The sequence below is a fragment of the Furipterus horrens genome, unplaced genomic scaffold, assembly GCF_987537825.1.
Source record: "Furipterus horrens unplaced genomic scaffold, mFurHor1.1.pri manual_scaffold_9, whole genome shotgun sequence".
NCBI lineage: Eukaryota > Metazoa > Chordata > Mammalia > Chiroptera > Furipteridae > Furipterus > Furipterus horrens.
In genome coordinates this window covers 84688914-84705671 of record NW_028327179.1, presented here as the reverse complement: position 1 = coordinate 84705671, position 16758 = coordinate 84688914, and the positions used below count along the sequence as shown (strand labels likewise).

Here is a 16758-nt window from a genome sequence, read left to right as displayed (position 1 = left end):
CATACCAGTTCCTGTCCTGCTTAGGTCCCCTCTATATTCTGGGGCTCCTAATTGTCCCCTGTGGGTGTGGCTGCCCTAGGGAAGGAGCCCACTTGGCCACGCACAAGCAAAGCCGCTCAGGAGCGGAGGCCATCTCTCCTGTCCTCACACTGCTCCAGCCCCTTCCTCTTTCCTGCACGTCCTCCCCAGGGAGGCCCCAGACCTCTTGGCAGGAGATGGGCAATGTGGACCAAGCCTTCCCTTTCTAAATCCTATTTAATATCATTGCTTAGGAAGCTCCAGGGGTGTAGCTAGCATGGGGCCAGGGTGGTGGCAGTGAAGCCAAGCTCAGTAAAAGCAATTAATGGCCAAACCAACTCTGTCCAGGGTCCTGCTAGGACAAGAGTGGTGGTGTGGGAAGGGAAACAGTCTATGCAGCCGCCATCAGTGGCTCCCTCCTCGGTCCTCATATCTACCCAGAATCCCTGAAGGAGGAGGAAGAGTAGTAGGAGGAAGCCCTGTGTCAGCCTTCTCCAGAGGAAGGGAAGGGCTGGGCCAGCCTCTTCATTAGGAGAGAAGTCCAGAGTGCACAGGGAGGAATAAGGCCTGGCAGGGAGGCAGCTGAGTTTCCCGTGGCTGGGAAAGCTCCATAGCCAGACCTAGTCACAAATGTACATGTGCATAACCACATTCACGAGAGACTTCTGCATGCTCTGGGTCTCACACGATCTTTTGGTATTGCCCTTTCTCAGTTAGCTCCCAGGTACCACCATGATCTCTGAACCCCAGGTATGACTGTCTCAACAGCTAAGGCAGCCCTCGCAGGGTCACAAATGGGGCAAGATCGGGGATCCTGGGGACACAGCTTAGTGTCCCCCAGCTGGCCACTGAATTCTCTTATCTGAGTGCAGCCAACCCTCAGGGTTGCTGCAAAGCTCTGCCCTGCTGCTCCTGGGAACCAGCCCTGCCAGGAGGAGGCAAGCCCCGCTTAGGTTCGCTGAGGAGCCGCGGAGAGAAAGGGACGAGTGGGAGAAGGACCCAAGAGGAAGGCAGGCTCTGCACTGAGAGCGGTGCGCTGCATTTTAATTAGACTGGAATAAAAACACACAGCCTGTGTAAGTAATTAATCACTGGTAATTACTCCTCAGTGTCATCCTGTGGCACCAGTGAAAAGATGACTTGGGCTCTTTCAGACGAATCCGCTGTGTAATAAATAGCGATGCCCAGTTTAGCACCTGGCAAGGAACCCACCTCTCCATCTCAGGCCAGATTCCCTTCTCTGTCCGGTCCTGGATCCCTCTGGAGTCTCTACTCTCAGAGGATCACTCAAGTTTGAAGAGGTAGTATTAGGCTCACAGGCTGCAGAGCGGGGGAGCAGGGCCAGGGGCCAAAGATGCTATCAGAATCTGGGCCTCTGGGGCTGGTGCTCGCCACACTGACCTCAGGCTGCTTATTCTTCAGTGAAGGTTCAGCCCTTTGTACATGAGGCCCAGCACCTCATCTCCAGTTCCCTGCTGCAGGCAGAGGATACGGGGGTGGCAGTCGTAAGTACAGCTGTCACAAACAGGAAATCCAAGCGCAAGCACCTTTGCTATAGGAGCTGAGGCTGCCTGCTTCCCCATCACTCTAGGAAGACAGGGTTTAATGTGAGCAGAACTGGGACAAGGAAGGATGGAAACCTCTTCAGAGGCCTCATGGTGGTCTGCTCCTCCAGGGCACAGATAGTCCCTCTTATCTGCCCAAGCTTTTTGAGCTACCTCTCCCTGGAGTCCTTCCACTTCCACTGGGGGTTGGCCACCAGCCCTAATCCCCAGGGGACAGGAAGAAAAGAGAGACCCAGGAGGGTGGCCCCAGGCCCAGGCCCTGGGAGAAGTGATGTCTTCCCTTGGAAGGAAGGTGGGAAGAGACGGAGTGAGGAGATGGCTGCTCCGGGCTGGAGGAGCATGAGGAGCCTCCAGGGCCCCAAGCCCCCACCCCTTTTGGCAGGTGTCTTGGCCTTGGCTCTGGGAGGTGAGATGCAAGCCAGATGGCTGCCCCATGGGGAAGGAAATGTTTATTCCTGGAACAAATTTATGGCTCAGCATGGCTGTCCCAGGAAATCCTCCTCAAGCTCAGGGAAGCTCTGACAAATTGGTGGCTGGCTGATTTATCCCCATTATCAGGGTTGGGCTGTAAGTCAGTGGCAATTGGTGGGGGGTGTTGGGGGGGGGTGCTGAGCCCAGCTCCCACCACTAAACCCACTAGGTTCCTTAATAGTCCATTTGTTTCCAAAAGCTGCCTTCAGACCCACCCCCCTTGTCTCTTCAATGCAGTGTCTGCAGAGACTGATGGGCTGTAAATCTGCTGTCCTAACAGCTTTATACGTCTCCTGGGGCTGCTTCCAAAATGGGCTTCCCTGCAGGGCAATGTGAAGGAAACTCAGATGTGGGCTGCAGGAAGGGTCAGGGCTGGGAAAGGAGCCGGAGTGCTGCCCATCTCTTGCCCACAGGGACGCCCCCAGTCATTTTTCTCATCGATCCAAGGTCACCTCCTAGACAGCTTTGTGCTCCAGGTCCACCTCGGGTCTGCAACAGGCTGAGGATGCCTAAGCTGGCAGCTTTGCACTCACTTCGTCTTATGTGGTTCCTGATATGGGGTCTGAGACCAACCAGGGTGACTCTGCTGGGGGATGACAGAACCACTTCTATCTGTTGTTTGAAGGCAGTGGTGTTAGTGGGGGCAGTGGGGGTGAAAGTTAGCAGCCAGTATGAGCTGGGGGAGAGGCTACCTCCTGCCCCGCCCAGTCCCACACCATACCTTCTCCTTCTTCTGCTTGGCGGCCTCCTCCGCAGACAGCAGGGACTTGTAGTAGGAGCTGCGCTCCGCAGTGAAGTGCACCTTGGAGAGTGCATGCTCCACCAGCAAGACGGACAGGTTGGCGCTGTCGATGTGCAGCCAGCCGATGAAGTTGCCGGCCTTGTCCATGCTCTCCACTTCCACCTCCACCTGGGGAGCAGAGGGGGCATCAGGCTACAGGGGGCGGCCCTGGCTGTGCAGGGGAGGAGAGCGGCCCGGGGCCCACTGCTCCCAGGCCACCAGGGTCATTCCACATGGCAAGAGTGGCTGGAACTCTCAGAGGGAAGGGATGTGCTAAGCAGAAAAGCAGGAGCTTCTGAGAGCCCCTGCAATGCCGACCCTCTTAGAACCTTTTGCTTCAGTTCTGTACGTTGGGGCTGCGCTTTTTAGCCTCTCACAGCCCAGAATCATCCTTAATAGACACATCACTGACAAAGCAACTTCAAAACTCCCCTGCCAGAGAGCTAAGCTCAAGCAAGGCAGTCCCTGTTAGGTGTGTGTGTGTGTGTGTGTGTGTGTGTGTGTGTTAGGGTGTGTGTGTGTGTGTGTGTGTGTGTGTGTGTAGCTGGGGGGTCAGGAGTGAGATCAGAAGCTGACAGCTCTAGGTACATCTCACTCTTCTTCAGTACCCTCCCCCAGCGCTGCTAGGAAGAGAGGCAGACTCTGGGTAGGGGAGCCTGTGTCCCTCCTGGAAGAGCTGAATTAATGCTTAACAAAGGTAAAAAAGTAGCTGCATGAGAGTCAGGCGAGGACAGGAAGGATGAGACAAGTGGGCAGAGGATATAGGCAGAAAGTGCACTAAACCCAGAAAGTGTTAGAGGGCGATCCCAGCAGGAGGTTGCCTCCAGGAAAGAGCAACTGCCGGAAGCCCGGACCTTGCGCTGTGTGCTGGGCCAAACTCCAGAATCCTCAGGGATCCCCGCAGGACCCAAAGGTTCTTAGGCCTCTGGGACTGGAAGACCAGATCCCAGACCAGGCATTGACTCTGCTCCTGCGAGAGGGCAGCCTCACTGCCATGGTTCTTGTGGTGGCTGACTTGCTCCTGCCTCAAGGAGGCAATGGCCCGGGAAAAATTCTTTGATTTTCTACCCTCCTCTTTCTTCCCTGCGAAAGGGAAAGCCTTTGCTGCCAATGTAAAAACTTGTATTAATTTAAATGGCTTCAAGCTCGATTAAGCAATAAAATGAATGTCTAAATACCTGTGAACGCTCTAAAGCTGGGGCCAGAGCCAGTGGCAGCAGCTTAGGGCACAGGGATGGAGGGGTGAGGGTGGGGAAAGCAGCAGCCCGCCCACCTGGCAGGATTCTGACTCAGCAGGGAGAGATGGCAGGGGATGTGACTCCCTTGAAGTAGATAACACCCATACGCAGAGAAGGCAGTGGGAGGGAAAGAAGGGGCGGGGCCAGGGAGGAAGGATTCTGGCTTCTTCCCATTCTTGGACACCCTCTTCCTACTTTAGGTCCACAGTTAACCCCTTTCGAGTGTAAATACCAGTTCAATGATGCCTGAAGTTGGGATGTGGTACACAAGGGGATATGCAGTTTATTAGAACTGGGAAAAAAGACACTCTGTATAGACCCAAACCCAACTTCATATTGTAGGTGCGGAAACTGAGGCACAGAGCAGGGAAGTATTGGTAGAAAGAGGCAGAGCTGCGAGCACCTCCTTCCCCTTTCACAGCCTTGTTTCAGGAGCACTCCTACCTGCCTCCAGTCACACCTCTAACCACCCCCTCCTCGCTTCCCACCCGGTTAATGCCAGCTCCCTCTACCATGAAGACCACGGGACCTTGCACCTCACTGGGAGAGCCAGGGTGGAAGTGTTGGGATCTGCAGGGCTGGGTCTATCCAATGTCTCCACCACGCTGCTGAAGAGCAGACACAGGGAGAAACAGAATCTAGTACCTGTAGATGTCAAAACATGTTTCTCCTCTAATTATGGCAAGTAATTTACTGTGTCGCCTGCGTTTGTGAGAAGGGCAGGTGGGCAAATGTGCTCCAATGAACAGAGATGCCTCAAGAGCTTACCAGCTAGTAAGGCAACTAAATTCATCGGGGAGAGTGATGGACTTCCTGAAGAGCCTTCTGCCACCTTGCAAATGCCCAGGGCACTGGAGCGCTGGGGAGACTCTGTTGCTGGGCCACTGGGCGCCCTGCCCCCAGTAGGAGGGCTATGGACAGAGGAAGAGGCTGCCAGAATAAAACAGGGATGGGCCAAATGAACAATAAAGAGATACAAATTTCCAGTTATAAAATAAATAAATCACGGGGATGTAATGTATAGCATAAAAAATAAAGTCAGTAGTATTGTAATAATTCTGTACAGTGACAGATGGTTACCAGACCTTTAGTGGTGATCACTTATAAGCTATATAAATGTCGAATCACTATGTTGTACACCTGAAACTAATATAATATTGTATGTCAACTCTGTTTTAAAAAAAGATACATGGGAAAACCACCTCTTATCTTTCTTAATTTGTCAAGACTTTATTGAACATGCTAAGACCAAGATGCAGCAGGTCCCAGAGGAATTCTAGGATGCAGTAGGAAGACGAGAGGGGCGGTTTGCCTTGTGTTTGGGGCTCACAAGGTTAACAGGTAGAGAGGTAGAGTACGGTAAGGGGGGGAGGGGGAGGGGGAGAGAGAGAGAGAGAGAGAGAGAGAGAGAGAGAGAGAGAGAGAGAGAGAGAGAGAGTGAGAGTTTTGATGCTGGCTCCACCACGAAACCACTGGCCTCCTTGTATTTAGGGGTTCACGAGACACCTCCTTATGCCCAGCTGAAAGCAGTGAAGCCGGTGGGGTTCCCAGGTTTGACCTCTTGCCTTCCACTGTGTTAACAGCCAAGTGTCCTTTTCCTAAAATTGAGGACGGCTGCCTTGCTTGAGCATAAAGCCTCCTCCCAGGTTTGAGTAGCTTGTGATGGGCCCGTGTGGTTGTGACAAGAAGCCTGATGGTGACCCTCACCACTCCTCCTGGCACTGAATTGCTGGGAATGAATGCAAGGACCTCGGAGATGGGTAGCAAAGGCAACTGGGCAGGTACATTCCCTCTCGTCCTATAAGGTGCCTACATTTAGACCTGCCACACAGCAAACCCCAGATTCACACCTCTCTCTCTGAGGTCACAAACCAGAGGCTGGCCTCTCAAGGGCTCACGTTAGAGGGAGAACGCAGGAGCGACTAGCAGCCACACTTGGGGCCAGTGCTGCCGGGGAACAGCCAGGCTCTCTTGGCAAGTGGGCACTGACATCACACTTAAAACAGCCCCTCCCATCCTGCAATCCTGCAATTGATACACTAACTCTGGCATGACAAGTCCCTGGGTCTGGTCAGCTGCAGAGAAAGAAATCTCTAGCCTTGGGCACTACGCTGCCACTGAATCCATCTCGGGTTACAGAACCGAGATAAAGCTGTTGCTGGTGGGTATCTGTTTCCCCTTTTATTACAGCTGCTGCAAGCACGGTAATTTCTCAACCAAAGGCACTCAGGGTAAGGTGGGCTGGCCTCAGCGGAGAGACAGGGCTGGGTAACTGGTCCTGCTGCTCCCCAGTCTCTTGGCTTCTGGCCTCTCTAGCCAAGTCCTGAGCTTGTGTCTGTCTGTCTGGAGATGCACCAGCCTGGATGGGCTCATGGAATTCAGTCAAAGCCTTGACTCTTCCCTCTCTCTGGGTAAGCAGAGAAGTTAAGCAGAGCACGCCCAGGATGGTATGTGTGCTTATCCTTCATTGTATTTCTTTCTTATACTGACTGCCAAAAATTTGTGGTTTGACTATATATAACGTGGGTCCATGACTCTATAAGCTCTACTTCTCTGTTCCACTAAATACTCATATTTTTGATACGGTAACATCAGGGAATTCCGGCCTTGGGTGACTACCATGGGCTGCCTGAGGGCCCTGGTGTGTACATGTGTGGGCCATGGCCTTGAGGGTACCAGAGTAATGTGCTCATGCTGAAGCTGAGACCTAGGAAAATACAGAGCTGGAGAAGGAGGTGAGGAGGTATGGCAGGGAGACTAGCCCCACCCGAGGGAGACTATGAGAAGTGGTGGGCAGATGGCACCACGCTGAGGAAGTGCCTTGGTAATTCTGGTTAAGCCAGAAGTGAGCAGCCTAGATGCCTACCAGTCAGGCCTGACCCTCAGGCTTATTCTAAGGATGCTGCCTCATGGTGCACTCCTGATGGTCCACTCATGTGCCAGCACCTCTTGCCTTTAGCTCTTGATGCTGGTGGAGTGGGTGGGACTTTTGTGGTCCTGAACTAGCCCGGTGAGCTGACCTCTCCCAACATTAACACCACCTTCGTATGAAGGCTTTCCTGACCCCTGGCCTATAGTGAACACTCTCTCAGCACCTATGGCTCACCCTCCTTCTGGCATTCAGGGGACAGTATACAGCATGGACTCTGAACCCAGACGGCCTGCATTTAAATCCACCTACCATCTGCATCACATTTGGCGAGTCACTTAACTTCTTTGTGCCTGTTTACTGTAAAATTGGAATTGCAACAGTACGTACCTAAAAGGATTTGTTACATAGATCAAAGGTGCTACTATAAATAAGTTAAGCACTTAGAAGAGTTAAGCACTTTGACACATAAACGCCTCTTCTTCATCATCACCCGGGTACCCCCTCCATTACTTCCTGGTCAGGGCAGATAATTTTCAAACGTCTCCACTTTCTCTAACCAGACTGTGTTCCCTGGGGGACAAAGCTTATTCTAACCTCTGCAATCTTCCCTAGGGCGGGGTGTATTGACTGGGCCCTGAGCTTGTAGAAAAAGCATAGATCCTGGGAGTCAGAGAGGCTTGGGTTCAAATCCTAACTCCAGCAGTGAAGTTCTGGGCAAGTCATGTGATCTCTCCTAGCCTGTTTCTTTAACTGTAAAAAGAAAGCAGGGCCCTCTGTATTAGATGAGGTCATGTAAATTGCTTGTCTTCCCTTCAACTGATGCCAACTGACAGCATCAATTATATCCAGCAACAGCCCTGCTTGACTGAGTTGGACCCCCTTTGTTCCCCCCACCTGAAAAGTTTGGGGTTCTTATACCTTGAGGGCCTCATGCCAAATACAGAGTGGGAGGTAAGGCAAGTGGGAGTTGATGGGCAGAGCTAATGTGTGACAGATGCCTTTCTGTTTAGCTGGGGGGCCGAAGAGGGGGCACTGCAGCCTAGCTTGCCATGCCCAGCTGGACACACTAGACCCGGCCTGTCTGTGGGCTGGGGTAGCCAGCAGGTCCTGCTGCCTCACAGTAGGATATGTCCTCCTGCTCCCAAGCATATTAATGTGCCACTAATAAAATTGTTCTGGTTTATTTACCAAATTAATACAAACGGCACAGGCTGTTAATCTGCATGTCTCCTAATTACTGAGGAAGAGCTTCTAGCCTGGGCAACACATACGCACACCCCTCAGTGCCCACCCAGCCGGGCTGAGGTCCCACCCCTCCCAGCTGCTGGTGGGTGAAGGAGGGGAGGAGGGGGAGGAGGAAAGAGGAGAACTGCGCATCCCCTAGTTCTCTGTGGCTAGGGGCAAATGAAGGAGGAGAGGTGGCAGCAGCCATGAATTTGTTTAATTTCCCACAGTCTTTCTCAGCAGCTGCAGTGCTATGGGCCTGCAGAAAAATATACTCAGCCCCTGTTCCCATCCCTCCCAAACTGTTCCCCTTCTGCCCCTTGTCTGGATTCTGTCCAGCTTCTCAACACAGGAACTACTTCAAACTGGCAGTGGGGGCTGAGTCATTCTGCTCTAAGCAGTGAGGCACATCTCTGCCTGGGGTGCAAGGCAGGCCAGAGAGTGCTGGGGTTCACTGAGGTGTGCAGGAAGGAAGGGAAGTACAAGTCAGGCAGGGGCTGAAGTTCTTACAGATCCTATTGCCCTCTCAGCTGGTCCTGCCCTCCCCAGCCGACCAGCCTTCAAATTCTGAAACGAGGTGTGGTCGGGTGGGGGTGGAAGGAGTGAGAGACAGGAGGGGGCAATTATTTAAGAGTTCAGCTGTAAGACCACAGAAGAAATTCTGACTGCCTCCGGGCTTTATTTAGTTGTTTTTCCTCTCCTGTTCCAGGAGCAAAGTTGATGTCTAGTGGCTCTAAGTCTGGGCAAAGCTGAAAAGTCACAGGAAGCCTTCTTTGGGTCATGGTAAGGTAGGGGACAGGGAGAAGGGGAGAGGGTAACCTGGAGGCTGACCCCACTGAAAGGCCAGCCCAAATGAGGCAGGCAGGGGCCCCTGAGGACAAAGGAATTTAAAACCTTACACAGGGAAGAACACACAGCAGGGGGCTAAGCTTCCTGTGGTGACTCAGGGTGGCCAAAAGGAGGGATAGTACAGAGGGGACTTGCAGTGGAAGAGGGCAGGAGACCCCACACATACATATCCATCTTCCCTCCAGGTGCCAGGACGGTAGAGAGGTAGGTCCCCCAAATGCATTGGCCTTGCCTCTGTACACAGTGCCTGTGGCAGCACAGGAAATGACCCGGCAACAGCAGCCTCGGCCGCCCAGTGTGAGAGGCTCAGGAATGCCTGGCAAACAGCTTTAGGGAATGCGCATGCTCCAAGGGAGGGGAGCGCCACAGGCAGGGCAGGCAATGCCAGGTAAGGTAGGTGGAGCGGCAGCTCAGGCCACCCCTGCCCTGGGGAATCTAAAATGAAGACTCGGGGTTGGGGGGGAGTGCTGGCTGCAGGTTCCTCTAAAGGCAGAGCTGCAGCGCTAAGGGTACATCTGGGGAGGTGACATCAGGGTCCCCATGACAGCGTTCCTAGGCAGAAGCTTCCATCCTTTCCACATGCTGCCTGGCCACAGTCCTACTTTCAATACCCTGAAAGCCATCAGCAACAAGCATAGCAAGAAGCTGGGAACTGGAAACAAGACAGAAATGAGGCTTGAGTGGGGAGAAGGCATTGAGGAGCAAAGAAAAAGCCTGGTACTGTTAGGAAGGAAAGACAGTAAACCAAGGCAGGGAGGAGGAGGGAGACAGATCTCACCCACTAACTCAGAAGCCCTGAGCCTGGTCTGATAATATTGCCAGGTGTTCCCACATCATAAGGAACACCGTGCTAGCATGGGAGGAGGGCAGTCCTTGAAATTCTATGTGTCCTTTCCATGATCTGGGAAAGAAAGCCTTTGAAACTGTGCTTGCATCACAAGGTCTAGAAGAGGAAGAGGAGGGGGGTCCACAGTGCCCACAGGAGAAGCCCATAAAACAACTTTGGTTAACTGCCTGCCTCTGGTCACTGTCTGTTTTACGAGGGGGTCCCTAGTACTTACAGAAAGAGCCCATAAATAACTCCGGGTAACTGCCTCAACTTTAATTAACTGCCTCCTGTCAAATATCTGTTTTACAACAAGATGAACAAATGTGGTCTGGAGCAAGATACGAATCTGGGCTAGCAGACCCCCATCCATACCTAAGTTTGGGTAGCCACGTCCCCTCAGGCGAAGCTGACACCACCTTTAACCACCAATCAATATGTAACTCCACCCTGCCAACTATATAAGTCCTCAGGACAAAGGACCCAATGCTCTCACCATTCCTGCTCACCTTTCACCACCCTGCCCCCCACTCCCTCCAGCAAGGCCCGTTGTCTTCCATGAGAATGTATAATAAACTTTGCAACAGACTTGTTGCTGATCTGTAATTCTTTACTGTGTTGGCAAGAAGAACCGAGTTTTTCCCGTAATAGTACTAGCTCTGCCTGTTCTGGACTAAGTGCGTCACCTGCCTTCCCAGCTCAGTTTCTTCATGTGTAAATGGGTTTCTGATGTTCTCTCTACTCAGAATTTTCTAAGGTTAGGGGTGAGGGAACTGGGTGGCACTGGTGGTGTACCAGTGTGACTGGCAGTTCATGAGAGAAGGGCAAGCAGGGAAGCCCCACATTGTAATCGCCAAGTCCTGTAGAACTTGCAGAGATGGGACGGTGGGAAATGGAGAGAGGAAAGAGGTACTCCAGCCTTTTCCCAACCCAAGTATCCCATCCAGAGCTTTCTGCAAGAAGGTGAGTGGTGATCCAGAGCAACCAGACTGCAGGCGAGGCTCCTTCCCGCCATGCAGCAGGAGCCGCGCCGTGGAGCTGGCTTCTCCACCATCACCGATGCTGCACGGAGGCTGTACTGTGTTGCCACAGTGGAGCTGCGAATCTGAAGAAACACTGCTCCTTAATAAAGTGGCAGCTTAACACAGCCCATGTGTCCCCTGCACTCCCGGCCACGCACAGGCACACCAATGCCTTTCAGGGTTGATGCATATTAACACAGAGCTATTAATAATGCAACACCTGGGAGTGGAGAGGCGGTGCCAATGAAATGCCTCCTGGGTCCCGTTGGCATCAGCTGCTGGCGGGGAGCAGGCAACCTTCCCTGTGCTCCTGGGGCAGCAGGGCTCCAGTCCTCATCAGCACCTCTCTTCCTAATCCTGCATGACCCCCAGGCCGACCCACAGAGCTGACTGTTCTCCAGAAAAACCTCTTTTCTGACATCCATGTGCTGGCCCAAGCCAAAGCCATAGGAATGTCTGTACATCAGGCCTGGGTTGGCAGTGGCAAAAGAGGTCAAGGAGTGCTCCGAAATTGAGGGAAGGCCTGAGCAGCGAGCCAGGTGGCTCAGGGCTTCTTCCCTCTCCTTGAATGCCTCAGGGACAAGGGGTTGGATGACAGGGGTGGGGGACAGCTTCTGGTCCTGCCTGAGGCAGAGAGGAAGCCAAGGCCATAAGCATCCTGAGTCTGCTGGGAAACGCAAACCTGCTGACTCTAGGCCTCTGCAAGCGCTAACACAGTTTACAAACTGACGCAGTCTGTTCCTCTGGTGCAGACAATAAGGAAAGCAGACTGTTCATCTTCTCAGGAAAACTCAGGGCTGGAGGCTGGAAGATTTAACTCTCTCTTCCCTGAGGTTCATGCAGGGAATGTGGCTGCATCAGCGGCCCTCATTCTGCCCCTACCCCTTGTCCAGGATACCACTGTTGGCATCCTTTCCCACAGGTTTCCTGAGCCCAAGGCAGGCTCTGGAATACCTTCTGAAAGTGGAACACACCTGTCCAACAACTCCTCATGCTCCCTGGCTGACGTGGGGAAGAGCAGTCCTAGCTAAACGGAGCAGTGAAGACTGGACAGCGTGCTTTATCTCAACCAGCGGCTTGGACCAGGGAGTCAGCTGCAGTGGCGTTCTCCCAGAGAAACTTCAGGGACTGACCTAGGGTGACGAGATGGCTGGCTTTTCCTTTGGTCAGGAGGCATCTGTGTGTATGACCTGTGGAGTAACTGCATGAGGTTATTAAACCTCTGACCTGGTTTAAAAGACCAAACACTGTCCGATCAGGTCAAGTTTGAATGCCAGTTTCCTCTCTGCAGGCATTTTTATGTCCCTGATCCCAAGGCCTGCTCTGAGGACAGGAGCACTCTGCTCTGCGGAGTCCAGCTCTCAGGCTTCTTTACCCGAGCTGCCGTGGGTTTCTATGGAGAACCACTTATGCTGGCATCCATAACTGCTCTCCCTTCCACCACTAACCTGGCTCTAGACCACACCCTCTTCTGCTTCCTCAGGCACCCATTTCTATCAGTTATGAGATAGAGAACTTCAATTATCGGCAAGTCAATTCCCTTTTCCACCAGTGTCTACCCCTTTCCACACACACCTTGCCTATCCTAGAAAGCCTTGCTTTGACTGCACGTCCCATCCAGCTGACCTTTCTCTCTACCCAAAGCATGTGCTGTTCAACTCCCTCTCACTTCTCCGTCCAGTGCAGCTGGTCACTGCCATTGATATTCCAATGTAACTACCACTTCAAAGGTCACTCAAGACCTCTTAATTGCCATTTTATTCATTTCTTCTAAGATTTCATTAGTTTTGACCTTTTGAATGCTCTGACGAAAGCTAAGCACCCACGTTCTATTTTGAAACTTTTTAAAGCCTCTGTGATTCCCAATCCTGGCTTTTCCTTTTTGCTTTTAGTCTCAATGGTAAATTTCTTCCCAACAGCATGCCCCTTGAATATGGATATTCCCCAGGGGGCCATTTTAAGCTGTAGACAGTCCCCATATTTCACACCTCTTTAAGTTAAATGACACTACAGTTTCTATTTTCAGTTGAAACCTCTCTTCAGAATTCAACTCCACCAGATAAATTTCAAATGTAACACCTCTACCTACTGTCTTCACTATAAAACCTGCTGTTCCAACTGCACTTTGTATCCCAATCAGGAGCAGGAGAAATGTAGGAATCATCCCTGATGATTTTTACATTTACAACCAATCTCCAAGTCACACTGATCTACATAAATGTCTCTTGAATCCTTCCCCTCTTCTTTATCCTCATTGCCATTCCCTGAGAAGTTCTGGCCTCAGCTTTAGGTAAGTTTCCTCTCCGGCACCTCTGCCACAAGCCTGGCCTCTTCCTAAAGGCCCCTCCACAATGCTGCACAGGCCCTGAAGGCAGACCACCTGGGTATAATTCTTGCTCTCCTTACTGCCTTGAGTGGGGTTTTTAACCTCTCTGAGTCTATGATTATCCTATTTGTCAAATGGGCATAATAATGGTAACTACCTCAGAGCGTTTAGGGAAGAAAAAAACGACTTATTCAAGTTAAACACTTAAGAAGAATCTGACATAGTAAGAGGTCAATAAATGATGTTGTGGTTACTTTCTAAAGAATTCAAATCCGATCACCTTTTCCTGTACTGAAATCCTTTCCTTGTTCTCTGCTGAAGTCCAAATTTCACAGCACAGTAGAGTATAAGCTCCTTGTACCTGGATTTTCACTGGTCTCAATTTCTACCGGTTTGGTCCTCATTATTGTGTTCTAGTTATGCCAAACCACCTCCAGCTCCACAGGCATGATGCATTGTTCCAGGTCTCTATGCATGTCATTTCCTTTGGCTAGAACGTTCCTTTGTTTTTATACACCTCTACTCAACCCTTCCATTAAAATTCTGCACAGATGTGATTTCACTTGAACCATTCTATTAATCTACTTAGGTAATGCTTTTCTCCACAGCACTTTGCTTATTCCACTTAAAAATTTATTTATTTATTTATTTTCAGAGAGAAGGGAAGGGAGGGAGAAAAAGAGGGAGAGAAATATCTGTGTGTGGCTGCCTCTCGCGTGCCCCCAACCAGGGACCTGGCCTGCAACCCAGGCATGTGCCCTGACTGGGAATCGAATCAGCGGCCCTTTGGTTCACAGACTGGCACTCAATCCACTGAGCCACACAAGCCAGGGCTCCACTTTTAAGTACACTACTATAATGGGCATTTATTAATGGTACCTTATTAACGGCACATGGTAGACACTCAAGAGATGATGAAAGGTAAAAGGGCCTAGGTTCTCCAGATCACTGGCAGTAAACTTGGATAAGGAAAGTTCCTGGGACAGAAAACTGCCTTTGGAGAAACCCCATGGCACCAAAGTGACTGGAAAAGGCCTAGTTTGAGGTGTCACCTCTAAGGTAAGAGGGCTGTCCCACTGTTGCCCCAGCCAGAGCAGGCTTGCTTATAGGAATCCAATGGGGCAGAAACCAGCTTTGGCCAAGGCAGCCAACACAGATGACTCAGAGGCACCCAGATGTCACAGGCAGAAGAGGCTGTTGTGCAGTTGGCTTTGCCTGTGCGGAATATAACTGGTGCGAGGATGGATCTCTCAATTTATCCAGACGTGAGCGCAGGCAGCAGCTGTGTATGTCTCCCTCCGGTCTCCTACATACCCACCACCTCCTGGCCACCATCCCTCGGCCAGGAAGTGGTAAAGAACAAAAGCAGCCATGTGACGCTAGAGGAAGGGCTCTGAGAACAGGAACCACCCCCTGGTCTAGTGCTATATCCTCCAAGTCGGGTTAGGTGAGCCAGTCAGGCCACGTCACCTGATGGAACACCGGAGCAAAGGGCTGAGAAAGCCTGAAGCTTCCTACCAGTGCTGGGAGGTCTCAGACCCTTCTAGAACAAGGAGACCTTTAAGGAAAGACAATTGCTATTGGGTTTGAGGTGAACCGGGGCATACACTGGGAGCCAACACCTGGCTTAGTCACTTCAGATTTCTCAGAACTGGGCTATGGTCACAGGGGCCATTCAGAAGCTGTCAGGATGGGGCAGGAACGTCCTGTGTTGGGGAAAAGGAGACGTGGAGCTCCTTCTCTTTCACCATCACCTGGTCTCCTGGCAAAAGGGACACAGGCACCAGCACCTGTTGCAGGCTAGAAAAAGGCAGCAGAGAGAACCCGAACAAACAGAAATTCTACACCTGCAGCTAGGGACCAGGCAATTTACATGTGTTATTAAACTAAATATAAAAACAGCAAACAAGTTAACACATGGCAAGCCCATCCCTCCCAGATAATGACACAGCTGAAGGCAGCAATATGGTGAAGGAGCACTTTCGCCAGAGGGGGCTCCTCACTTCTGGTCATCAGCCCTGCGTCATCTCTGGGCTCCTCTTATTAAGCCCACACCCCTGTACCCACGTGTACCCTTCCTTACCTGCACCCTGCCTTCACTTGCCAAGCAGGAAGCCTGGCATGGGCCTGCAATGCTCACTAAGCTGTGAGCTGTGCACGCTGCACCTGACTCCAGGCAGGGCCCCCTTTTCTGATGCACGTGAAGGCAATGCTGTAGGCTGCTAGCAGCCCTGCTAATCTACATCCTAGAACAGGCCACAGAGAGTCCCATCCTCTCCCCTCACTCCTCCAAGAAGCTACTGTGTTAGGTCCAGTGGCGAGGAGATTTGGGCATTTTTGGGGGTATAGAGGTTCAGAACAGGCCTTCCCAAGATGTGCTTGCTACTTTGGCATGTGAATCCTTTTGAATTGAAGGCAATCAAGACCCTGTGGGCTCACAAGACATTTTTACCTCCCCCTTAAAGAATTTAAATTGGGGGTCTTACCCATAACAAGACAGCACCAGAAATAACTTTATATGACTGATCTACACAGCAGGGCGAACATCTCATTACCCAACACCTGCTCTTATCGTCTTGTGAATGACCTTCCTCCCCTCAGAAGCCGAAAGGTGTCTTGCCTCATCCTTAGCTCAAATGCCATACAGACCTCATTTTAACTTTGTCTCTGAACCTCTCATGTATATGGGGTCTTTGACTCTCTCACGTATGTGGGATTCCCATATGTATGTATGTAATTAAATCTGGTTATTCCTCTTGTTAATCTAATCTGTTTCATGTACATTTAATTGTCAGACCGGCTGAAAGAACCTAGGGGACTAGAGACAAGCTTCTTTCTCCCCACAGGGTCCTCTGCTCAGGTCTGATGCACATTCCCAAACTCTGTCACAAACCTCAACTAACACAGTCAGGAGCACGTCATGTCCTCTGCGATGATGCCAAACCCTGCAACAGTCTGAGTTCTAGCAGTGCCAGTGCGTAGGAGCTGTGTGTGCTCATCTTCCTGTCGTGTCGGAAAACTGGATTTTCACTCAGTATAACCTGGAGGGCATGTAATCTCTCAGGCCACCTATTACAAGGTTTGACTGAGCACATACAGCTGAGACTGGGGTAAATGCAGCACACCAGAGACCAGAACGGCCTGGTTAATGATGCTGTCCCCTGCCCTCCTCTGTGGGTTGAGGTGGGAATTCCTCACTGCTGATTTTTAATTACTAATGGTCATTAAAATATGACACTGCTTACATAGTCAGAATGAGGCTCTCATACGTCACAGCCCTCCAAACTCCCCGAGCAGGGCCAGAGCTAGTAGCCAGACACTGCTGGGTCTCAGCCAACAGCCCTGCCCCAGCCGTGTCTGCCCGGAGGAACGCGAGGAGCAATGGGTAGGGGCTGGCACGGGCATTTTCACTGCACTGGGACCACATTCCCTCTTCTTCCTTTATTTTTCCCATTGCCCATGGCCTGGGCTCCTGATGTTCTGAGGCCTAGTAACCAGCTCCTGAAAATTCTGAAAGTCACTGGAGGAAGATCACAGGCAAAAGAGGGAGAACTCTTTGTGGTAAG

General features: G+C 51.5%; 1 protein-coding gene across 1 annotated transcript in view; it reads right to left on the bottom strand.

Moving 5' to 3' along the window:
- SND1 (staphylococcal nuclease and tudor domain containing 1) overlaps positions 1-16758 on the bottom strand; it is a 427097-nt gene that overhangs the window by 13589 nt on the left and 396750 nt on the right. Inside the window, exon 17 of the mRNA XM_090287466.1 lies at positions 2776-2964. Within this exon, the coding sequence (XP_090143592.1) occupies positions 2776-2964 (189 nt within the window). The remainder of the gene's footprint in view (positions 1-2775; positions 2965-16758) is intronic.